Source organism: Panthera uncia, chromosome B1, assembly GCF_023721935.1.
Source record: "Panthera uncia isolate 11264 chromosome B1, Puncia_PCG_1.0, whole genome shotgun sequence".
NCBI lineage: Eukaryota > Metazoa > Chordata > Mammalia > Carnivora > Felidae > Panthera > Panthera uncia.
Window position 1 is genome coordinate 65,947,371 of NC_064811.1, and position 26,721 is coordinate 65,974,091.

The 26,721-nt window shown below is 38.2% G+C and overlaps 1 protein-coding gene across 4 annotated transcripts in view; it reads left to right on the plus strand.

Moving 5' to 3' along the window:
* Positions 1-696: 696 nt before the first annotated feature.
* The window catches only part of LOC125922864 (vesicle-associated membrane protein 8-like), a 33,746-nt gene continuing 7,721 nt past the window's right edge, over positions 697-26,721 (plus strand). For 3 of the 4 annotated variants that reach the window (XM_049630735.1, XM_049630732.1, XM_049630734.1), the window contains exons 1-5: positions 697-837; positions 6,127-6,197; positions 10,140-10,236; positions 12,446-12,547; positions 21,733-21,891. In XM_049630735.1, the coding sequence (XP_049486692.1) occupies positions 760-837; positions 6,127-6,197; positions 10,140-10,236; positions 12,446-12,547; positions 21,733-21,891 (507 nt within the window). In that variant the 5' untranslated portion in view covers positions 697-759. Of the gene's footprint in view, positions 838-5,812; positions 5,902-6,126; positions 6,198-10,139; positions 10,237-12,445; positions 12,548-21,732; positions 21,892-26,721 lie in introns of all 4 variants that reach the window. The other variant, XM_049630736.1, reaches the window with a different exon arrangement.

Here is a 26,721-nt window from a genome sequence, read left to right on the forward strand (position 1 = left end):
GTCTTGTCAGGGAACTCAAGATCTAGAATAACAAGTCATTCTACCACTCCTACCCTCTCACCTCCTGCCCAACCCTACCACACTCACTCATATGCATTCCCTAAACCCACGTGCCACTCTAAACCCTTTACAGAAGCTGTTCCCTCTGTTAACACTGTCCTATCCTTCCCCACTTAGAGAATATCAACCCCTCCTAAACCATAAGGACACTGGAAGCTTTGCTCCCTCTGCCAAGGACAATTAGCTGCCTCCACTCCAGCTTCTGCAACTCAGTTTATCTTTCCACCGCGGCACACACATGCCACTTGAGGTTGGCGTCTGCCTGCCTATGCCTCTGTAACCACTTGCAGAGTACGAACTCCCAACGCCAGGGGCCAGGGCCTGCACTGTGGGGTTTCAACAAATACTTGCTGAGTTGGTGTATTTTAAGTCAAGGGCTATACTTTACACGTCGTAGACTGTGAATGAATCATAGGTAGGTAAGTACTGTGAAGTAAACTGGCTCTCACCAAAAGATGTTGAGGATAACGACGAAGGAGAAACTTTTCACTCACCCAAAGCCCGCTTTTTACGAAACCCCGCCCCCGTCTCCTCATAGGCTCTGCCCAGACCAGGGACGGCCCCGCCACCCTCCTCGCCAATCGATCGCTCCTCGCGCCTGCGCAAGCACCGCCCGGATCCCCGCCCCAGGTACGGCCCCGAGGCTGTGTCCGGCGGTTAGGTGCGGCGGGAGCCTTTTTTTTAACTGGCCCGCCCGCCATGACGATCACCTACAGCTGTATTGCTAATGGCCGAGCGGTCCTAGCGGAGCTGTCCCTGACCGGCGGCTCCTATCAGGTACCCCTGGGTCCGGACCTCCGCCTTGGCAGGTTCCGCACTTCAAGGGTGGCGCCTGCCGGGTCCGCCCCTCAGGACGCTGCGCTGCCGGGCGGCTGGGAGCCGGCACTGGGACAAGAGGCACCGCCCCGAGAAAGGCCTGCTTCTGGGAGGCGGTGAATCCCGGGCGAGCGCCGGCGCGCTTCCGAACTGCGGAGCCACACGTGCGCCGCCTGGGGGTTGGGGTTGGTGGTGCGCGCGACCCATTTGGCCGCGATGAGTAGCCACGTGCTGCTGCAATTCCGGAGACCCTTAAAAAGATTTTCTCTCCCCTGCGGAGAAATGACTTGCAGTTCAAAACACACTTATTGAACATGTGTTATTTGGTAAAGGTGTTACTTGAAGAGAAAACGGGACCCGGAGTTGCCCATTGATGAGCTCGTTGTCTCTTTATGACCATGGGCTATATACAGTTTGTCCTACAGTGTAAAAAGTCTGCCAGCGGAGATAGGTCGGGATTGCATCTGTAGCACTCAGGATGGGTGGCCGCTTGCTGACCACAGCGGAGGTGATATTAGGGTGCTTGGCGTAGAAGCCATCTGAGAGTTAGTGTTAGCCTGGGACGGGAAAGGGAAATGGGGACTCCTGCATTCAGAGGGAACAGCATAGTGTGTTGGGGGAACCTCAAGAACCTCAGTGTGGCTAGAGCACAGGGTCACAGTATGTAAGGGCTAAAGATGAGGTCAAGAAAGCCGGCAGAGGTTAGTTAAGGAAGAGTCCTGTATTTAGTTTTCTTATCGCAGGGGAACCTGTTGAGCAATTAAATTCATTAATAGCAGGATCTGATTCATCTTCCACAAAATTTGGTCTAGTTACAATATGGAAGGTGGATTGAAGGGGAAAGAACCAGTTAGGATGGTATTGTTCTCTAGGAGTTTGAAGGGCCTGAGGTAAGGGCGAATGACAGTGCAAATGGGAAGGAGGGGGCAGATCCTAGAAACTGTAAAACTAAGGGAATAGGGTCATGCCAAGGTGATTCTCCATTTTTTTCTTTGTTTTTGTTTTTTTTAATATTTTTCCCCCACAATTACTGAGCCATAATTCACGTATGACAGTGTGTAAATTTAAGGTGTACAATGTGATGATTCGTTAAATTTTTTTCTTAGGTGGCATTAAACAAGATTGAAACTACAGATGGAGGAGCAGGATTGTGAGGGAGGAAGTCAGAGGGAATGTAGAAGAGAGTACAGTTTGAGACAGGTTGGATTTTGTTGCCTGTTTGAAGACGCCAATCTATTTATGTACTTCCTTATCCACCTTATTCCAAAAAGATTTAAGTCGAAGAATGTCCAACAGGGTAGCCCTCAGAGGGTCAGGGCTAACAGTTGAGGATAGTAGAAGGGGGTGGAAAAGAAAAGTATGGGAGTGAGGAGAGAAAAGGACCAAAAGGCAGAACACTGTTCAGGAGCAAAATAGACAAGTGGGACACCAAATGAGGGCAGTGGTGTCCTGAAAGCCAAGGGAAGAGAGTTACAAGAATGTTTTATACCCCAAAGAAGTTGAACAAGATCTAAAAGGTACTCCTAGAACTCTACAATCAGCAGGTGATTGGTGACCACATAGTTAGCAGTTTGGAAGAAGTGGTAGAGGCGGAAGCCAGGCTGCTTTGGGCCAACTGATTGGGAGATGAGGAAGTAGGGTGAGTGTAGTTAGACCATCTTTATGAGAATTTAGAAAGGGAGGGAGATAGAGTGAAAGCTGAGGAAGTGTGATCCAGGAAGGGGCCTCATGTTTCAAAACAGGGAAGATTCTTAATGTATGTAGGCTAATGGGAAGGAGAAAAGGTTGAAGATCTAAAAGAGGAGGAGGTTGTTAGTACGGTAAGCCCTGAAGGAGCTCAACGGAATGGAATCCAGCATAGCAGTGGAGATGTGAGTCTTGGGACAGAGGAATGTCTTCTTTCTCTCAGGGAATGGAGGAGTCTGAATATAGAGACAGAGAACTTGGTCTCCTTCCTGGCTCTCCTCTTTACCAGTCCCTGAAGTGCTATGTTGCTCAAGATTCTTACTTCCATCCTCTTTTAACGTGACACATTCATTCACACCCGTAGACACCTTTACCTTGACCACTGCCAAGTCCACTTCCAGAGTGATCTCTCTCGACAGTTACATTGCCCAATAGACATTCAAACATACCATGTCCAGAGCTAATAATCTTTCCTAGAAGATTCCTCCTCATCTGTTTCTCACCTTGCTGAGTAGTTCTACTGAGCCATTCAAGCTGGCAACTGGGGAGTCCTCTTCAACTGCCCATTCTTCACTTTTACATTTGTTCATTTGTCATTGTGTTCTATTAGTTCTATCTCCAGTATATGTCTTAAAACCAAATCCTTGCTTCTGAATCTTCTAGGCCCTGATACCAGGGTTATTGAAAATGCTTCTTGGGTGCCTGGGTGGCTCAGTTGGTTAAGCATCTGACTTTGGCTCAGGTCATGATCTCACAGTTTGTGAGTTTGATTCCCGCATCGGACAAACTTGAGCCCTGCTTTGGGTGAACCCTGCTTTCTCTCTCTCTCTCTCTCTCTCTCTCTCTCTCTCTCTCTCTCTCAATTTCCCTCTCTCCCTCTCTGCCCATTGCTCACTTGCACCCTCTGTGTAAATAAATAAATAAATAAATAAAATTTTTAAAAAAGAAAAAAAAATACCTCTTAGGCATGATCTCTCAGACTTTAGCCTCATCCTTCTCAGAACTGGCCTCCACACTGCTACTCAAGTGATTGTTCCTAAAAAGCAAATATGAGGGGCGCCTGGGTGGCTCAGTCGGTTAAGCGGCCGACTTCGGCTCAGGTCATGATCTCACGGTCCGTGAGTTCGAGCCCTGCATCGGGCTCTGTGCTGACAGCTCAGAGCCTGGAGCCTGTTTCGGATTCTGTGTCTCCCTCTCTCTGACCCTCCCCCATTCGTGCTCTGTCTCTCTCTGTCTCAAAAATAAATAAACGTTAAAAAAAAAATTAAAAAAAAAAAAAAAAGCAAATATGAGTCACTCCCCTGCTTAAAATCATTTCGTGGCACCTGATTACATTCAGAGTAAAGCCCATACTCCTTTAGCCTGGAATTCAGGGCCCTACGTGGTAGGGCTTTTCCATGACTGCCTCCTTCTCTTCCTGAATATTCCTGTGCTCTGGCTACCCTGAACTTCATGCTGATCTCACCAAGGTCTCCCTTTGCAGCTTCCATTCCCTTTCCCTGGAACCCCATTTTTCTCCACTTTTTAGTAATATAACCTCTTCTGGACTTTGAAACTTTTCTCAATTCTTCCTTGAAGCCTTCTCTATGCCTAGGCTAATTTACATACCTTTAAGAAACTACTTACCAGGCTGAATTGGAATCTTCTTTTTCTGATCAGATTCCTTCAAGACAAGGAATGTCATCTCTGTCTTTGCAGTGTATGATCCATAGTATATAGTAGGTTCTCATAAAGAACTAATTGGGGCACCTGGGTGGCTCAGTATGTTAAGCGTTTGACTCTTGATGTCAGCTCAGGTCATGGGCTCGAGCCCTAAGTACGGCTCTGCACTGGCAGCACAGAGCCTGCTGGGGATTCTCTCTCTCCCTCTCTTTCTGCTACTCCCCTGCTTGCAATCTCTGTGTCTGTCAAAACTATAAACCTTAAAAAAAAAAAAAAAAAAAAAAAAACAGGCACCTAGGTGGCTTAGTCTGTTAAGTGTCCAACTTCAGCTCAGGTCATGATCTCACAGTTCATGGATTCGAGCCCCACATTGGGCTCCACACTGACAGTGCAGAGCCTGCTTGGGATTCTCTCTCTCTCTCCCTCTTTCTCTCAGCCCCTCCTTTAATCGCTCTCTCTGTCTCTCTCCCTCTCTCAAAAATAACTAAACTTAAAAACAAACAAGGAAGGAGAGAGACAGAAAGCTGAAGCAATTCATAAGGCCAAAGGCCTCTCTTTATGAAGCATGCAGGAAAGTAAGACAGTGGAATGGGCTGGACCAGTATGCAATTAGAGGAGAGGATTAAGGGTTTGGCATGACTGCTGTGCAGAAAGCTGACCAGGGGGAAGAAAAAGGGTGACAAGGAGCTTTAAGGAACAGTCTATCGTGTCTTTCCTCAGTGCTAAATATTAATGTCACAAATATTTTACATTCATTAGAAAAGTATTAGTATCTACCAAAGCTTAATTGTGAGATCAAATCCGCTGCTGTTATAGGGTCCTGGAGCTGGACAGGACTCTAGAGAGCGTCTTGCCCAATTCCTTCATTCTTCACATGAGGAAACAGACCCAGACAAGTCACTTTCTTAAGATGTGTAGCACAGTAATTCCAGAAATAGAGCTAGAGCCTACTTTGTCAGTCGTGTTCCTGCCTCATGTTGCCATTCACTTTATTTCAGATTTTGCTATGATTTCCTTGTTTATATAACCTAAAAAGGACACTTGGTGAAAGCTAGGAGAATGTTCCAGTAATGATAATATAGTAACTGAAAGTTTATATATTCCCTTGATTTTTTGTGTTTCATAGGAAATCTTTCCCCTGGACAATACCGCCTGGATTGTTCAAGCACTACCAAGAATTTCACGTTTTACTTTCTACTATTAATAATAAGTTTTTCCCTCCCCAAAAGTTTTTATTTCAAGTGTCATTTTGTGGAAATGGAAAAGCTAATTAGGAATGTGACTATTCAAGTCTTCCTAGGTAACTTTCAGGTTCCTTTCACACTTCTAAAGTAAATTAATAGGACTCCATACAATTAACTATATTTAAGATATTCTGGATAGTCATTAACACCTTGCACATTTTTCCCCAGAAAATGAGCCTTACAAGAAACAGATAATAAGGGATCTTGGCAATTATTTCTTTCATTAAAAGAGATCAGTAAATAATATTGGATAAAAATTTTTATCTTTAAAGAAAGACTGCTTAGGATATTCAGAGAATAAGAGCTGAATACTTTTAACCCATTAACATTTTTACATATTTCAGTGACACTGAAAAGATACTTGATTAGATAGTGCTTCCCAGCCTTAAAGCCATATGTAAGCTGTAACTCTAAGCAACCTGCATTTGCACATGTAAGTATCCACACAACATATATTTGTGTAATTTTAATATTTTCCTTCATATTCAAATGAATATTTTATAACTTGCCTTTCACCGTGTATTATGACTACCCATTAGTTCTCCTCATGAACACTTGTTCTTTAATAAACCAGTGAGAACATTGGTAAATTTAGGAGGAGGCATAATGAAAGACACTACAATCGTCCACAAAGTAAACGCTGATAATTTATTTTTAGGAAGCAGCGGCAACAGTGCTTCGACTGGTGCTTCTTAGAGCCGAGCCAAAGACCATAATGCAGATGGGAAGGTAAGTTACATTCTAATAAAGGTCTGCTTTTTAGCAATAATAATGACATGAGAAAAAAATGTTGGTTGCACATGCTCTTGATTGAACCTTCAGAAGAGAGAACGTCTATATGTAAAAGTATAAGATCAGATGAGAATGATTAACACCAAATTCAAGATAGTGGTTACCTCTGCAAAGGGAAGGGAGAAAAACGAAGTTGGGGAAGGGTATACATGGGACATTATGGTATCTGTAACATTTTAAGCAGATGGTAGGTCTAAAGTGTTCTCATTATCTTATTCTTCATACTTCTTTAGTATACCCAAAATATTTCTTTAATAAAAAAGGAAACTTCCACTTGAAAAATCTTTAATAAGACCACTCTAAGCTATACTTGGGACATTACATGGTATGGCCTAAGCCAGTCTTGAAAACATTTTGCTAGTGAAAGAACAGGTGGAGAGTAAGAGAGCATCTATTATTTTTAGACTCACCATTGGTTTTTTCAAGAGTAGGTTTCTTTTAACCTTTATACTGTAAAATAAAACAAAATACAAAAAACACATCAAGCAAAAGGATAACTTCATGAAGCTTTACAAGGGAACCTGCCCACCAATGCAGCTACCACCCAAGCCAAAAATACAGAATATTTTTGGCCATGTGCCCTGTCCCATCCACAGCTTTCTCCCTCTCCCCCAAACCAACCAGTGTTCCAGCTTCTATAGCAGTTACTCACCCTGTATCTTCATTGCCTCAACCCAAATAGGCAACCTCAAACATGAGTGCCTAATCCTGCCGGCTCTTTTCTTTTGGTGTCTTTTAAATCTCTATATTTTCCCTCTCCATCCCTTTCTTTTCCTTACAATTTATCATTGAAGAACCTGTAGAGTGTAGAGTTTCCCACACTCTGGTATTGCTGATTGCATATTCAAAATGCAGTATACCATGTTTCAGGCAGCTGAATCCACAGGCTTGATCCCTACGGCAAGACTGTAGGTGTTTTTTTCATGAGATGGTACATGTGTCTGCTTCTGTCTCCTTTTGCCATGCTAGCAGCCATTGATATTCCTTGTGTAAAATGGTGATATTCTAATTTTGTTTTCACTTCTTAGCCAGTGCGATTTCAAAAAGACACTTTTCTCATCTACAATTTACTTACCTATATTGTGTATTCTAATTTGAATCCTTTGAATACCTCTTCCTGAACTCCTGATTCATATATCCAGCTGCCTATTCCACATCTCTGTGGGACATCTGATAGACATTGCAAACTTATGTCCAAAACCAAGCCTCCTCCTGCAGTCTTCCACATATCACCTTTCCAGTTCCTCAGGCCTGAAACCTTTCTGATCCTCGACTTTTGTCTCTTTGACATCCAAATCCAGCCCGTCAGCAAATCCTGTTGCCTTTACCTTCCAAATATATCCAGAACCTGACCACCTCCACCATTACCGTAGGAAGCACACCATCATCTCTTGTCTGGGTTACTTGATACAAAGTTAAGTTCATTTTTGTCTTTGTGTTTTTTATTTTTAAGCATTTCTCTCTTAAAGTTTGATTTGATAGCATTTTATTATTAGGCAAAACATATATGTGATTCCAAAATCAAATTGAGAAAACAAGTTTCCTGCAAAAAGTCTAATTTTTATTCTTTCTTCTCTGCACTGTTCTCCCTCTCCCCCTATACAGGTAACCATTTTGACTAAGTTTTTAGTTTGTCATTTTCTTTTTCTTTGCTTTTTTTCCTGTAAGAGACACATGCATATATATGTGCATTTCCCTTAGGAAAAAATATGAGAATGATAGATAAGTGGTAGTACATCATACACACTTTTCCTCATCTTGCTTTTGTTAGTTACCAGTATATCTTAAACATCAGGTAATCAAGGTTTTTTAACTTTTAAAATTCTTTTTCTTTTTAATGTTTGTTTATGGGGGGGTGGGGCACGGAGAGAGAATGAGCAGGGGAGGGGCAGAGAGAGAGAGACACAGAGTCCAAAACAGGTTCCAGGCTCTGAGCTGTCAGCACAGACCCCCACATGGGGCTCAAACTCATGAACTGTGAAATCATGACCTGAGCCGAAGTCAGATGCTTAACCTACGGAGCCACCCAGCTGCCCCAGGGTTTTTTAACTTTTAAAGATTTCTTTTTTTTTTTTTAAGACAAGTTATCTTTATTATTATTATCATTATTATTATTATTGTTGTTGTTATTTTGAAAGAGAGAGTGTATGTGTGTGTGAGCAGGGAAGGGACAGAGAGAGAGAGAGAGAATCAGAAACAGACTCTGCAGTCTCAGCACAGAGCCCCACGTGGGGCTTGAACTCACAACATGAGATCATGACCTGAGCCAAAACTAAGAGTCAGACGCTTAACTGACTGAGCCACCCAGGAGCCCCTAAAGATGGTGTCTGAATGTTACTCAGTAATAACATACTAAGCATAAAATTAAAATATCTCCTCCCATACATCCAATATCAATTTACTTCAGATCACACATATAACTTTCAGAGAGATGATAGAATTAGCAACTTTTTTTTCCACAAAGACTCCTCCCAATTTAGAAATAAAAACATTTTCCAGGTGGAAATTATATGTATCAGTCAATATCATCATTAAAAATATTTGTAGCAGATATATATATACATGTAGCATATTATATTCATGATAAGACATGAAGGATTTACGTTGAAAGGGCACATGCCTTACATTTGCTGTCTCTGGGATTATCTTTTCTACCTGTTTCTAAGATTCATCACTTTCGTGTATATCCAGTTTAGCATTTGACCAGGGCTGTTGCCTGTTAACCATTTGAATATAGAGTATTCAAAATGGCTAGATGAAAGTCTAGGGACCAAGCAACTGTTTTTGTTGCCATGTTTTTAAATTTTCTGGATTGTTGGGCAGTAAAGATAGAGGTACTTTCCAAGAGTCTTCTAGCTTGCTAATATGTGACTCTGAGAAAGCACAAAAGGTCAGCTCAGATACACTTTTGCACACTATAGGGGAGTTTAATTTCCCCTCCCCAGTTCATCTGGTTCTTCAGAATATTTAGTATTAACAGTTTACAACTTTTAAATTCTAATCTATCATAATAGAAAGCCAGGAAATACCAAAATTAAATATGTCTACCTAAAGATAGAGGGATCGGGGAACCTGGGTGGTTCAGTCAGTTAAGCGTCTGACTTCGACTCAGGTCATGATCTCGCGGTTTGTGAGTTCAATCCCCGGGTCGGGTTCTGTGCTGACAGCTCAGAGCCTGGCGCCTGCTTCATATTCTGTGTCTCCTCCTTTCTCTGCCCCTCCCATGCTCATGTTCTGTCTCTCTCTATCTCTCAATAATAAATAAATGTTAAAATTTTTTTAAAAAAATATAGAGGGATAGTAAAAATGAGTGAACATAGCATTTTCTATTTGATCAAGATGAGAATCTTGATTCAGTCTTGGAATGAGTGATTCTGTCAAAGACACTTTAGGAGTGCCTGGGTGGCTCAGTCCCTTGGGCATTCAACTTCTGCTCAGGTCATGATCTCATGGTTCGTGAATTCAAGCCCACTTCTGGTTCTGTGCTAACAGCTCAGAGCCTGGAGGCTGCTTCGGATCCGGTGTCTCCCTCTCTCTCTCTGCCCCTCCTCCCATCGTGCTCTGTCTCTGTCTCTGTCTCTCTCTCAAAAATAAACATTAAAATTTTTTTTAATTCAAAGTCATTTTAAATATAGAGTTTTCTCTTTATTGTATTTCATTTTTACTGATACAATATTAAATACATATTCAAATTTTATAGTTTCTATTTAATATAATTTAATTTTTCACATATATGAAAGATTTTCTAATTCTTACTGTAAAAAGTTACCTATATAGCTTGTATACTACTAATGAGAGCTTAAAAACAAAATTATATTCTTTGTGAGGGTACTTAATGTCTTCAGTGTTATCATGTAAATGAATGTATTCTTTTCAAAGCTTTGTCTACCATACTCTCTTTATTGATGGAATCACTTACCTATGTGCCACAGACAATGCCTTGGATACAATAACACCATCTGCATTTCTTAAAAACGTAAGTAACTTCTTACACTACTTTAAGGATTTTTTTCAGTTATTGAAATTATGAGGTCTCTGTTTTATACTGTGTTAGTAATAGTGTCACTAACCAAAAGCAGATCACTGATTTGTCTATAAAGCAGAGCTATTAATGACCCTCAGAAATTTCTTTTTTTTTTTTTTTTTTTTTTACCTTCAGAGATTTGACTCTATCCTTCATCTGCCCTGTTTTCACACTTCCCTTGACCCTAAAGCAAGGTCTGCAAAGACTATCCACACAGATCTATTAGGCTCTCTCCTTGTGTTTATCTTGTTCTGTAAAAGAGAAATTAAACTTTACTAATATTTAATATACCTTTTCAATAGCATGTGTATTTAATTTACAAGTAATTATATACAAGACACTTCTGGTTGAAAATATGAATCAATTATAAGAGTTAAATGAAAAGAAAAAAATTGTTTAATCAAGACGTACTATCTTTAGGGAAGTTTAACTGAAAATTGTCAGAAAATATAAAATATGGTAAATACAACACGTACGTATATGTACTTACATACATTCATGAGATTTTATAAATTTCTTAAAGGTTAATTAGCCTTCTCAATAGATATCAGCTGTTGCTGATTATCACCCCAAGTTTGATCTCCAACCAGCACCAAGGAGACTTTATAAAAGCCAGTCTCAGAGACAGAGTAGGGCTAACCCATTATTCGAGTAGTTTTATAGCCCAGATATTACATTTGTTTCTTATTTTAAAGAGTAAATGATACTAGAGCACCTGGGTGGCTTAGTCAGTTAAGCATCCGACTATTGATTCCATCTCAGGTCATGATCTCACTGTTTGTAAGATCAAGCCCTGTGTCAGGCTCCATGCTGACAGTGCAGAGCCTGCTTGGGGTTCTCTCTCTCCCTGTCTCTCTCTGCTGCTCCCCAGCTTGCTCACTCTCTCACTCTTTCACTCTCCCTCTCTCTCTCTCAAATAAAGTAAACTTTAAAAAAAAGTAAATGATACTCTCCCTCTCTCTCTCTGCCCCTCCCTTGCTCATGCTCTGTCTCTATCTCTCAAAAATAAATGTTAAAAAAGGGCACGCCTGGGTGGCTCAGTGGGTTAAGTGTCCAACTTCAGCTCAGGTCATGATCTCACAGTTTTTGAGTTCTAGCCCCACGTCAGGCTCTGTGCTGACAGCTGAGAGCCTAGAGCCTGCTTTGGATTCTGTGTCTCCCTCTCTCTCTGCCCCTCCCTTGCTCATGCTCTGTCTCTCTCTGTCTCTCAAAGATAAATAAATGTTAAAAAAAAAAAAAGTAAATGATACTAATCTTTAATTTTATGCACAAATTTTTAATTCAGAACAATATTATAATAAAAAATATTCATGGAAAAATTAGCTATCCTATAGTTACTAATTGTTATTTTCCATTCATATTCATGAATTATGTATATATTTTATTTGTTTAGTGTACCATCTTGCTTTAATACAGCTCAAACTGTACCACATATAGAATCAAGGATCATAAGAACTGTAATTCACTCTTCAGATATGCCTTGACAATCCCTAGAGTCTAGATACTAAACACTGTTAGCCATTTAACTGACTATACTCTAATTTTTTCTCTCTCTGCTACTGTGACAAAACATCCCAACTTTACCACCTTTTCAAAACCAGATGATACCAAATTGCCAACCACATAAATTTTACCACTACTTCTGGGGAATACAACATCGAGTACAAACAATTGAAAGAATTCCTTCCTGAGACTTTGCAATGTCCTTTAACAACCATAAGGGTTTGAAAGATAGTATCATGACACTTAGTTGGGATTGTTTAGTTATCGTTGAGTGGACTTTGAGGGTAGGAGCAGGAGGGCACATTTATTTAGAAAATATCGTGGCCATCCATCTTTCTTTGTCTCCCAGAGGTGAACATCTGTTCTTCCCCTCAAGTCCTCAGACATACGAAAGGCTCCAAGCGGTATCTGCAGTCTCACTACGTGAGATTGTGATCTGTACTGCAGCAGTGGAGAAGACTGAGCAAGCACAGTTTTCATAAATACTGCATCTTTAATTAGAAAGGACACTCTCCCACCAAAAAGCTAGAAACGGTGCGGAAATACAATATTCTTTTACTTCACATTTCTGCCAGATTTTGCTTCAAATAAACATTTGCTCTGTAATTCTCCAGTTAAATTATCTACACAGGTTAAACATTTCCATTAATGTCCCTAGGTTAGCGACACTTTTCTGAGAAATCCTTTGATGTCACAAGAACATTTTTCTCCTTCAAATGCAGTTGCTGCAGATTTTCAACAAGTATTAGGGAAGTATATGGTATGTAACCTCCAACTGTACTCCTAAACATTGTATGACAGCTGAAAAATCAGTTTGGAATTAGGAGATAAGAGCTGTAAAGATGAGAACTGAGGATTTCTATTCTTATATAATGATAAGGAATGATATCCTCAATATATTGGTAAGTGAATAAAGCAAGATAGATAAAGTATATATGGTATACCATTATTTGTTTACCAATCTTATATGCAGCCATTTAAGAAAGAGGGAGTAAATACAAACATATTTATTTGTTTGCTTATAGTCAAAAACAAAAAGGGAGATTGGGGGCAAGAAAAGGATAAATCAAAAACATTTTAATGGTTGCCTACATAGGGATAAGGGGCAGGAATAGAAACAAGGCCTTTCTGAATGAAACTTGTTTTGCAAATTTGACTTCAGAACCATGTAAATATTTTACATAATTATAGAATACTATTAAATTAAATTTTTAAAAAATAGTCCCTAGAGTGAAATAAGACAGTCCCAAGAGGACAAATACTGTGTGATTCCATTTATATGAGGTACCTAAAGTCAGATCTGTAGGGACAAAAAGTAGAACAACAGTTGCCAGAGCCTGGGGGGGAAAGGAAGAGGAGGAATTGGTGTTTAAGGGGTACAGAGTTTCAGTTTGGGAAGATGAAAAATATTCTGGAAATGGATGGTGGTGATAATTGCACAACAATGTGAATATACTTAATGCCACTGAACTGCACAGTTAAAAATCATTACAATTGTAGGGGCGTCTGGGTGACTCAGTGGGTTAAGCATCGAACTCTTGATTTCTGTTCAGGTCATGATTTCATGGTTTGTGGGTTCAAGCCCCACATCAGGCTCTGAGCTGGCAGTGCAGAGCCTGCTTGGGATTCTGTCTCCCTCTCTCTCTCTGCCCCTCCCTGCTCACTCTTGCTGTCTCTCTCTCAAAATAAATAAACTTAAAAAAATTTTTTTAAATCATTACAGTGGTAAATTTTGTTCTGTATATCTTATCATAACAATTTTTTTATTTTAAAAAAGTAATCCCTAAAACTCAAAAAAAAAAAAAATCTAATAGGTTTTTTTTTTAATGTTTATTTATTTTTAAGAGAGAGAGAAAGAGACAGAGGATGAGGGGCAGAGAAAGAGGGAAACAGAATCCAAAGGAGGCTCCTGGCTCTGAGCTGTCAGCATAGAACCTAATTGTGTATTGAGTTGATGACTTAAAAGACAGTGAAAACTTATTTCAATCGACTTTAAGAAACAACAATTTATATATTCCTAGTGAGATTATACCCTAATGACAAAAGAACTAAAAAATAAATATTAAAGTTTTTATTTTCAAGTGTCCCATTGTTAATAATGACATTGGTGTTGCTCTTCTAAAATTGGTTTATATAAATATATTACTTTGAGTAATCAAGTTAATGTCATTAGGAATCAAGGTTTTCAGCAATAGTTGCAAATATAAAGTCAAAGAAGTGAGTAAAACCTTATAATCCTAAATTTTACTTGAAAATTAAAAAAAATTTTTAAAGAAAATTAAATACTGAAAATTTTAATTGAAAGTTACATACTGAAATTTTTTTCACTGAAAATATATCAATCCTTTTTTCTCTTTTAAAAAAAGTATAATGGGGCACCTGGGTGGCTCAGTCAGTCGAGTGACCAACTCTTAATTTTGGCTCGGGGCATGATCTCGCGGTTTGTGAGATCGGGCCCCTCGTGATTTGTAATTATTTCTCTCCCTCTCTCTCTGCTCCTTGTTCTCTCTCAAAATAAATAAATAAACATCATAAAAATAAAAAATAAAAGTATTTCCTAGGTTGTCTATTGAAAAACATTAGAAATAATGACCAACCCAGTAGCAGTGTGCCCCCTTAGCATCTAGATTATTGTCTCTAAATACCATTTTACACTAAAAAGAATAAGACCTAATTGCTGATGTCAGGCAGGAAACATATAAGCCAGAAACATTTTGTCATACCAGAAAAAAAGGAAGCTTTCAAAGTTCACTGTACTCTTGTCAAAAGACTTTAGGAGCCAACTTGAAGTAGCTAACACTTGTCAGTAATGGAATAACTGAACATCAAAAAGAATAATAACTGCAGTGGATTGTAACACATCATATATGTTAAAACTCCCTTGAGTTCCTAGATACTATCAAAGAGGGGGAATAATCCCTCATCAGTCAGCTCTGGAAGATTCTAAGGATCCACCTCATCACTCCAAAAACCAATAAATAAAAGGCTCAACCATTTATTCTGACTTTCTTATATGAACTGTACTTCAGATAAAACAAATAGTTGATAGGGAAAAAGGTTGTTGTTTTTTTTTTTTTTTGGTCTTTATATAGACCAAATATAGAAATACGCCAGCTAATAAACAAAGAAGAGGTAATAAATTTCACTATTTTACAATCCCTAATGTAATAATAGATCTAGGCAGTGATCATTGATGACTGAAAAAATTAGGTGAAACGCTGATGGGGAAATTCATAATGAATGAAATGAAACTGACTCAAAATACCTAAACCCATTGGGGCACCTGGGTGGCTCAGTCAGTTAAGCGTCCAACTTCGGCTCAGGTCATGATCTTGCAGTTTGTGAGTTCCAGCCCCACATCCAGCTCTGTGCTGACAGCTCAGAACCTGGAGCCTGCTTCAGATTCTGTGTCGCCCTCTCTCTCTGCCCCTCCCCCGCTTGTGCTCTGTCTCTCTCTGTCTCTCAAAAGTGAATAAATGTAAAAAAGAAATTTTTTTTTAAAATACCTAAATCCATTGATTATTCTCCTAAGGTCACAATAAGGGAGACAATCAGTCATCAGTTATGTGTTTCTTGGTGTCACACAGTAAGTAGTATATAGCACACATCTGAAGTAGGCTTGCCCAAAACATCAAACCTGAATAGGACCAAGCCTTTATATCTAACTACCAGTTTACAGGAAATAGAGAGATCAGTGACCACATTAAATGATACACAGCAATCCAATCAGCAAAATCCAGAATATGAGAAACTCTACAAGACAAATAATCAAATTTCTTCAACAAATAAATTGCAATGGGGAAAAAGTTAAGGAGAATCCACAGATTAAAAGAAACTTATGCATATCAACTAAATGCGGACTTTAGATCCTGGATCAGCAAAACAAATGTTAAAAAACAAAACAACTATGATTTTTTTTATAAATTTGTTACAAACTGGATGTTTGATGATATTAAGGCATTTTTATAGATATGATAATGATGTTGTAGTTTTATTTTTAAGAAAAATGAGGCCATATCTTTTAGAGATACAAACTGAAGCATCTACAGATTAAAATGATAGAATGTCTGGGATGTGCTTTGAAACAATACATTTGGGGAAGAGGTAATTGGTAGTAGTATAGATGAAACAAGATTGGCCATGTGTCGATACTCGGTGATGGGTGCATAGGGATGGGTTATACTGTTCACTCTGCATTATACTGTTCACTCTGTATATGAACTTTTCCGTATTAAAATATTCTCAGTGTAACTTTTTTAGTTTTCTAATTATGTATTTAACAAATCAGTACAAATCAGCAGCCTAAAACAGCACACATTTATTATCTCCCAGGTTCTGTGGGTCAGGAATCTAGGCAGGACTTAACAAGTTCTCCTCAGGGTCTCACACAAAGTTGCAGTGAGTTTGTTAGCCAGGCTGTGTTCTCATCCAGGAGCTCTGGGGAAGATTTGGCTTCCAGGCTCATTCAGAGCCTGTTGCAAAATTCATTTCCTTACAACTGTGCCAGGGATGCAGCTTTTTACTGGCTATTGACCAGGGGACACCCTCAGGTCCTAGGAACTGACAACAACAGGTCCTTGCCAGTTGCTGTCCTCAGTATGGCTGCTTCCCTGTCAAGACCAGCAGAGGAATCTCTCTCACTCCAGTCTACTAAATATTATATAATGTGACATAATCACAAGAGTGACATCCCATCACCTTTGCTACTCTTAATTAGAAGCAAGTCACACTTGGGGGTGGGGAGGGGCGGTTTACAAGGATGTGATACATTGGGGGTCACCATAGGGTGTGTCTACCACAATGCCTAAAAAATAATTAAGGATAGATGCTTTTATATTAAATTCATAAATTTTTTATGAAGAATTCTGCATATTCTTCTACACAGCCAAAATATATTATTGACAGAGCTCCCCCAAAACTAGTTACCATATGAAAACATGCATATTTTAAGCAGTAACACATCTGACATCAAAGACATTTCTTTTTAACATTTATAAACTAACCTGGTAAGCATTAAATCTGTAGAAAATTTTTAAAAGTTGTTGAATTTCTTATACTATAATTAACAAAAGAAAAATGTTTTGAGAGATTTAAATATGTGTGTGTGTGTGTGTGTGTGTGTGTGTGTGTATAATCTGAATGCCAATGAATGGACTATAAATACATTATCTTAACAAATCTTAAATGATTCTCTTAGGTTAAGAAACTTAAACATTTTTTAAAAGGAGAGAAAGAAAAAAGGAACAAAAAGAAAAATAAAAAATTAACTATTCATCTTAAGTCAATTATATCTGCAAAGACCTTATTTCCAGATAAAGTAACATTCACAGGTTCCTGGAGTTAGGAATTGAACATATCTTTTGGGGGACACAGTTCAACTAGCAACCTCCTCATTTCTACATTTACCTAGTGAGCTCCTCACAAAACATCAATTGTAAGTTGCATGGTCCAGTAACCAACAAGATCAGAGTTCTGTCTAAGGTGGATTTGACCACTTGCCAACGAGCAGGGTTTTTTTTTAATTTAAAATATAAGGCTTATTAGTTGGGGCAACTGGATGGCTCAGTTGGTTGGGCATCTGACTTCAGCTCAGGTCATGATCTCACAGTTCATGAGTTCGAGCCCTGCGTCAGGCTCTGTGCTGACTGCTCAGAGTCTGGAGCCTGCTTCAGATTCTGTGTCTCCCTCTCTCTGCTCCTCCCCCACTTACGCTCTGTCTCTCTCCTTCTCTCTCTCTCTCTCTGTGTCTCAAAAATAAATAAAGCTTAAAAAATAATGCTCATTAGTAAAGTAAAATAATACAAAAGTATATGAAGCAAAATACGAGTATCTCCTACAATCTCAGTCAAACCCCCTGAGGTGAGCACTCTTAACAGTTTAGTGTATAACCTTCCAGAATTATTTATATGTATAAACATACATATAAATATAAATGTATGCACATGTATGTAAGTATACATTTTTGTATACATTATATGTTTATAATATATATAAGTTTATGCATACATTTTAAATTCACAAAACTAAGGTCATTAATACAATGGGTAAAGGCTTGATCTCTGGAACTTGAGTCTGAATCCTTGTTTTGCTTCTAGCTGTGTAACATTGACTACCTTATTAATTTCTCTCAGTCTCTGTTTTCTTCTTTAGAAAATAAAAGATGATAAAAGTACTACCTTATACGGTGGTTTGGAAATTAAATGAGTTAATATGTGTGAAGTGCTTAAAACAGCACCTGGCACATACTAAGTGTTCAATAAGTTATTATTTAATATTGTTCTGCAGCTGTAGCTTTTTATATATAACGCTACATTGGAATGACCATTTTTGTTAACATGGATAAAGTGGACCACATAAAATAGGAACAAAGGACAAGAACAATGAATGGAAAACAGTAACAAATATGGTAAATATTAGTCCAACTATATCAATAATCACTTTAAAAGTTAATGGTCTAACTTTTCCAAAGAAAACATCCAGATGGCTAACAGATACAGGCAAAGATGCTCAACATCACTCATCATCAGGGAAGTATAAATCAAAACCACATTGAGATACCACCTCACACTGGTCAGAGTGACTAAAATTAACTCAGGAAACAACAGGTGCTGGTAAAGTTGTGGAAAAATGGGAACCCTCTTGCACTGTTGGTGAGACTGCAAACTGGTGCAGCCGCTCTGGAAAACAGTGTGGAGGTTCCTCAAAAATTAAATATAGAATTACCCTACAACCTAGCAATAGCACTACTAAGAATTTATCCAAAGGATACAGGAGTGCTGATTCATAGGGGCACATGTACCCCAATGTTTATAGCAGTGCTATCAACAATAGCCAAATTATGAAAAGAGTCCAAATGTCCATTAATGTCCATTGATGAATGGAGAAAGAAGATGTAGTATATGTATATATATATATATATATATATATATATATATATACTACTCAGCAATGAAAAAGAATGAAATCTTGCCATTTGCAACAAAGTGGATGGAACTGGAGGGTATCATGCTAAGTGAAATAAGTCAGAGAAAGACAGATATCATGTTTTCACTCATATGTGGAATTTGAGAAACTTAACAGAAGACCATGGGGGAAGAGAAGGAAAAAAAAGTAGTTACAAACAGAGAGGGAAGCAAACCATAAGAGACTCTTAAATACAAAGAACAAACAGGGTTGAAGGGGCGGAGGCGGGGGGAGGAGGAATGGGTGATGGGCATTGAGGAGGTCACTTGTTGAGATGAGCACTGGGGTGTTATATATAAGTGATAAATCACAGGAATCTATTCCCAAAGCCAAAGGCACACTGTATACACTGTATGTTTGCTAACTTGACAATAAACTCTATAAAAAAATAATAATAATAAAGTTAATGATCTAAATACACCAATTAAGAGACAGATTGTAAGGTTGTTTCAAAAAATTGTCAAGAGAATGAGAAGACAAGCCACAGACTGGGAGAAGATGTTTGCAAAAGATACATCTGTTATCCAAAATACACAAAGAACTCTGAAAACTCAACAATAACATAAAACAGCCTGATTTAAAAATGGGCCAGAGGGGCGCCTGGGTGGCTCGGTCGGTTAAGCGTCTGACTTCGGCTCAGGTCATGATCTCACGGTCCGTGAGTTCGAGCCCCGCGTCGGGCTCTGTGCTGACAGCTCAGAGCCTGGAGCCTGTTTCAGATTCTGTATCTCCCTCTCTCTCTGCTCCTCCCCGTTCATGCTCTGTCTCTCTCTGTCTCAAAAATAAATAAACGTTAAAAAAAAAAATTTAAAAAAAAAAAAAAAAAAAAAAAAGGCCAGAGTCGCTAGGTGGCTCAGTCAGTTAAGTGTCCAAGCCTTGATTTTGGCTCAGGTCATGGTCTCACAGTTGTAAGATGGAGCCTTGAGTCAGGCTTCATGCTGGGTGTGGAGCCTGCTTAGGGTTCTCTCTCTCCCTCTCCCTCTGCCCTTCCCCCCACTCTCACTTGCACATGCGCATGCTCTCTCCTTCTCAAAAAAAGGGGGGGAGGGGCTAAAGGAGTGCCTGGCTAGCTCAGTCTGTAGAGGATGTGACTCTTGATCTCAGGGTTGTGGGCTAAAGCCCCATGTTGGTTGTAGAAATTACTTTTAAAAATAAAGACTTTAGGGGCACCTGGGTGGCTCAGTCGGTTAAGCTTCCGACTTCGGCTTAGGTCATGATCTCATGGTTTGTGAGTTCAAGCCCCAAATTGGGCCCTATACTGACAGCTCAGAGCCTAGAGCCTGCTTCAGATTCTGTGTCTCCCTCTCTCTGTGCTCCTCCTCCGCTTGCACTCTGTCTCTCTCTCTCTCAAAACTAAATAAACGTTAAAGAAAATTTTAATAAATAAACATGAAAATAATTTTTAAATAGAAAGGCCAAAATTCAACACACTGACAACACCAATGCTGACAAGGAAGTAGAGCAGTAGGAATGCTTCTTCACTACTGATGGGAACGCAAAATGCTACAGTCACTTTGGAAGACAGTTTGGCAGTTTCTTACAAAACTAAACATACTCTTACCATATGATCCAACAACCACACCTTTGTTATTTACATAAGTTGAAAAGTAATGTCCACACAAAAGTCTTCATACAGATGTTATAGCAGCTTTATTTATACTTGCCAAAACATGGAAGCAACCAAGATGTTTTTCCATGGGTAAATGGATAAACTGTGGTACATCCAGACAATTGACTATTATTCAGCACTAAAAAAAAAATGAGTAAATCAAACCATGAAAAGATATGTGGGAAACTTAAATACATATTACTAAGTGAGGGGCGCCTGGGTGGCTCAAGTCAGTTAAGCGTCCAATTCGTGGTTTCAGCTCAGGTCATGGATCTCACGGTTTCATGAGTGGAGCCCCACACCCGGCTCTGTGCTAACAGCACAGAGCCTGCCTGGGATTGTCTCCCTAGCTCTCTGCCCCTCCCCCACTCGATCTGTCTCTGTCTCTCTTGAAATAAATAAATAAACTTAAAAAAAAATACATATTACTGAGTGAAAGAAGCCAATATGAAAAGCCAGTACTTGGTTCCAACTATATGACATTCTGGAAAAGACAAATCTATGGAGACAGTAAAAAGACCAATTGTTGCCAGGGCTTAGGGAGAAGGGAGGCATGAATAGGTGGAACACAGGAATTTAAGGGCAGTGGAACTGTTCTGTGTGATACTGTATTATGGTGAATACATGTCAGTATACATTTGTCCAAACCAAGTGAATGTACAATACCAACAGTGAAACCTAATGTAAACTATGGACTTTGGGTGATAATGATGCATCAGTGTGGGGTCATCCATTGTAGCAAATGTACCACTCTAGTGCAGGTTGTTGATGGGGAGCTTTGGGGAGGGGGAGGGGTGTAGGGAGGGGATAAGGGGTATGTGAGAACTCTATACTTCCCACTCAATTTTACTATGACCCTAAAACTTCTCTTTATTTAAAAAAAAATTTTTTAATGTTTATTTTTGAGAGAGAGAGAGAGAGACAGAGCATGAGTGGGGGAGGGGAAGAGAGTGGGAGACACAGAATCAAAGCAGGCTCCAGGCTCTGAGCTGTCAGCCCAGAGCCTGACGCGGGGCTCAAACTCACCGACCGCAAGATCATGACCTGAGCAGAAGTCAGACACTTAACCCACTGAGCCACCCAGGCACCCCTAAAACTTCTCTTTAAAAGTCTATATAAATATATAAATAAACAACTTAAATTTTTAAAAAGACTTCCACCACTGATTGAATATATTGAAATATCACTCTTCCATCCACCCTCTCCCCTTTTTTAGCAAGATTAAGGTGGGACAAGTTGAAGTTTAGTTGATTCCTTATGCTGAAATACAATTGAAATGCGCCTTTGACACTTTTGTTCTAATTTGTACAATCTATTATCATAGATTTTATTTATAGAAAATAATATTTGTATTATATTTCATTTCTATATAGATGCAATACAATAAAAATCAAGGTGATAGCTCAATATCTACACTGAGGAGCCAAGTAACTGAAGTAAAAAATATTATGTCCAAAAATATTGATGAAATTTTGGAAAATGAAGAAAGATTGAATATCTTCACTGATAAAACCGATGATCTCCAAACAACTGTAAGTGATGTTCACCTGTCTTGATATCCAAACAGTGTCTTACGACTTGAGACAAATGGCCAAAAGGAAATACTGTGAGGAATATCAGGAATACTGTGAGATAATCCTATGTCACCAAACTATGGCTTTATCAAAAAATTATAGGGGCTCCTGGGTGGTTCAGTTGGTTAAGTGTCCGACTTCAGCTCAGGTCATGATCTCATGGTTTGTGAGTTTGAGCCCCGCGTCGGGCTCTGTGCTGACAGCTTGGAGCCTGGAGCCTGCTTCAGATTCTGTGTCTCCCTCTCTCTCTGCCCCTCCCCTGCTCATGCTCTGTCTCTCTCTGTCACTCAATAATAAATAAATGTTAACAAAAATTAAAAAAAAATTATAAGAATGCAACTAAAGTATTAATTATAAAACAATGAAAATTTAAAACCCATTAAAGTAGGAGGTACTTATTTGCATAACATGTATTTCTTACATTAAAAAACACACAGATTAGTCAACAAATAAATTTCAAGGGAAAAAAAAGAGGGAGAACTTACCAAAAAAATGGATTTAGAAGGTGTATCATTTCAGTGTGTGGTCTTTATTTGAAATTTGATTCAAACAAACTCTAAACATGAACATTTACAACTTCATGAATAAGTAGATATTTGAATTCTGACTGGATATTAGATGACAGTAAGAAATATTATTGGTTTTTAGATGTAATAATGGTATTATGGTTATGTTTTTAAAAAGTCACTTATTAGAAATACATATTAAAATATTTTGAATGAATTTATGTAATGTCTGAGATCAGCTTCAGAATAGTTCAGGAGTGGGGGAGTAGAATGAGGTATAAATGAAACAAAATTGGCCATAAGTTGATAATTGTTAAAACTAGATGTTGAGTATATAGGGTTTCATTATACCATTCTGTCAATTTTTGTATGTGTTCAAAATTTTCTATTAGAAGATAGTTTTGGGTGCGCCTAGGGGGCACGGTCCATTAAGCGTCCGACTCTTAATGTCAGCTCAGGTCATGATCTCACAGTTCATGAGTTCGAGCCCCACATCAGGCTCTGCGTTGATGGCATGGAGCCTGCTTCTGATTCTGTGTCTCCCTCTCTCTCTGTCCCTCCCCCATTCGCACTCTCTCCCTCTCAAAAATAAATTTTAAAAAAAACATTAAAAAATTTGAAAAAGAAATTAGACTATGATTAAAGTCCCTGTGTACCTTTCCCAAGCCCATTCCCCTTCCACACCAGAACCACTATCATGAATTTGATATGAATCATTTGTATGCTTGAGTCCTGATTTGTATCTGTAGGTATATATGTATCTACATTCTTAGTTTGCATTTTTAACTTTATGTTTGTGACATTATAATGTACATATAATGAACTAAAACATAAGATTTTAGTTCAACATTATGTTTATGAACTGTATTTATTTGGACACACTTAGCTTTATCAGTTTAACTTCTGACAGCATATCATTACTATTTAAGTAAACGTAGTCGGGGGCGTCTGGGTGGCTCAGTCAAGTGAGCACTGACTCTTGATTTCAGCTCAGGTTCATAATTTCAAATTCGTGTGTTCAAGCCCCACATCCAGCTCTGCGCTGACAGTGGAGAGCCTGCTTGGGATTCTCTCTCTGCCCATCCCCCATTCTCTCTCTCTCTCTCTCTCTCTCTCTAAATAAAATGTAAAAAACTTAAAAATACATAAACACAGTATACTTATTTTTTCTCCTTTTAATAAACATTAATGTAGATTCTAACTTTATTATGAACAATACTGCTTTGAACAACTTATTCATATCTCTTGGTACACTTTTGCAAAACTGTTCTTTTTGTTTATTTATTTTGAGAGAGAGAGTGCACATGGGAGGGCCATAGTGTGGAGCCTGATGTGGGGCTCCAGCTCACAAGCTATGAGTCGTGACCTGAGCCAAAACCAAGTGTCAGTCACTCAACTGATTGAGTCACCTCAATCAGGTTCCCCTGCAAAACTGTTTCTAAGACAGTGATCTGTAGAGTTTTTTGGTCATGCATACTTATTTGTAATTTTACAAATTTACAAGTGCATTCTTGAGAATGCATTTAGATATATAGCTAAATTATATATTCTTCTATAATAACACTATATAATATAAAGCATATAGGAAAGTAGTAATTAAAAGAATGGGATGAAGATGAAATAAAATATTAAATAATTTGGTTTTTTAAGAAGATAATATAAAGCATATAGGAAAGTAGTAATTAAAAGAATGGGATGAAGATGAAATAAAATATTAAATAATTTGGTTTTGTTTCTCTCCGATTAAGAAAAATATTAATAAGAATGTTTTTAATAGTAATTGTGATTAAAAGTCAGATCTGATTATAATCATTATATTTTTATTTCTAAATATGGCAGATGAAATACTCAAACTAGAAGAGATATATCCTCTTTGCCATGTTTTTGTTGTTTATGTTTGCCTTATTGGTATAATTTTTTTTAAGTTTATTTATTTATTTAAGTAATGAACTCACAACCCCAAGATCAAGAGTTGCACACTCTTCCTACTGAACCAACCAGCACCCCTTTATTGGTAGAATTTTTAAGCCACATGTGTACTTTTTAGTTTAGTTAAAACTAAATAATATTGCCCATAAATTCTCTTCCCCAGATGCATGTAAATTATAGGAATTGCAATACACTACAGGTAAATGGATAAAGGGGTAGGCAGGGGTCAACTCTTTGTCACTAGGGAATTTACACTTTACCCCTAAAAAACCTTAAGCGTCCTCATGTATCATTTTACGTACACACTTAGGGAAGGTGTCAGCACCTATCCATATGTCGTACATTAATACATGTTCATTCCCTTCCTATTTTTTTGATTAAAATAAACAAAGAGAAGTTCTAAAATTAATTTCCTGCTTTCCAGTGGAGCATCTCATGCAACTCCCTGGGATGCTTGATCTCATTGTAGAACCCTCACTCTGCTATATGTAGAAAGAGAAATGAAATTGCTGGATCTTAAAATATGTGCATCTTTAAATTAACTAAATACTTCAAAATTCCTTAAGAAGTGTTGTGCCATTTATACTTCCATCAGTAGTATATGAGAGTTCTGTTGCCCCACATTCTTTCTAATACTCGGGATTATGAGATTATGATTTTTAACAATCTGTAAGGGAAAGAAGATAACTATTGTCTTAATTTGTGTTTTCCTAATTTTGAATGACATTGAACAATTTTTATGTTTATTAACTATTAGAATTTGTTCTGTGAACTAACTGCCTGTTGATATCCTTTGCCCATTTTGCTAATGTGAATCTTTATCTTTTAAAATAATTTATAGGAAATACATAAAATACTAATGTATAATAAAGGATAAAAAATGGTATACAATTCTTAGTTGTTGATACTTAGTTGTATAAAGTGTAAATATGTTCTCCCAGTATGTGGCTTGGCTTTCAGCTTTATGTAAAATACCTTTTTTAGGAAAGAAGTCTTTAACTTTCATCTAGGCAAATATATCTATCAGTCTTGTCCTTCATGGTTTATGCTTTTCTGGGTCTTGTTTAAGAACTCCTTTGAGGCACCTGGGTGGCTCAGTGAGTATGCAACTCCTGGTTTGGGCTCAGGTCATGATCCCAGGGTCCTGGGATCAAGGCCTGCATTGGGCTTTACACGGAGTGTGGAGCCTGCTTGAGATTCTCTCTCTCCCTCTGCCCCTCTCCCCTGCTAGCGCTCTCTCCCTCCCTCTCTCAAAAAAAAAGAACTCCTTCCTTTCCCAAAGTTATAAAGATATTCTTACATTGTTTCCTAAAAGTTTTAAATTCTGCTTCTTAAACATGGATCTTTAAAACATCTGGAATTTTGTTTTTTGCATAGAGTATGATGTAGGAATCAAAATTTTATAATTTTCTGTACAAAAAATCAGTTGCCCAAACACCATTTATTGAATAGCACTCAGCCTTTCCAAGTTTGGTTTGTAATGCCAATTATATATATATTTACATATATGTATATATGTATATGTATGTACATATATGTATATGTAAATATATATATATACTCTATTCTTTTTTCTTTTTATTTAATTTATCTAAGTAATCTCCATACCCAACGTGGGGCTTGAACTCATGACCGCAAGATCAAGAGCCACATGCACTTACGAGTAGGCAGCCAGGTGCCCCTCCCTATACATATTTAATATCTACTAATCCATTTCTTTATCCTTGGACCAGTACTATACTGTTTTAATTACTGTGGTTTTATAAGAAGTCTTAATATCTTATAGTGAATGGTATTCTACTTTTTGAAAATTGTGTTAGCAAGTCTTGCTTTCTCTTTCAGTGAATTTTAGAATCTACATCTTGAGTTACACACACACATACACACACACACACACACACACACACACAATTTTAGGATGTTAGTTGGAATTACATTAATGTGGGGAGGATTGACATCTTTAAAATATTGTTTTCACATCTCTGAATGTGCTAGGTCTCCATTTTTCTAGGTCTCTTTCTGACTCTGTTTTTTGATTAATAGGAACACAATCAATTTTTGCATACTAATGTTGTATCCTAAATCTTACTGAACTTTCATGGTAATATTATCTATGGATTTCTTTGCATTTTTACATAAAAATTTTATCATATACTAAATAATGACTATATTTTTTTCATCCTTTCCCATATATATTCATTTTTTAATTTTTTTTTGTTTAAGTAACCTCTACACCCAACATGGGGCTCAAACTCACAACCCCAACATCAAGAGTTACATGTTCCACCAAGAGCCAGGCACCCCTCTTTATTTTTGCTTGTCTTACTATGTTATCTAGGAATGCCAGTAAAAT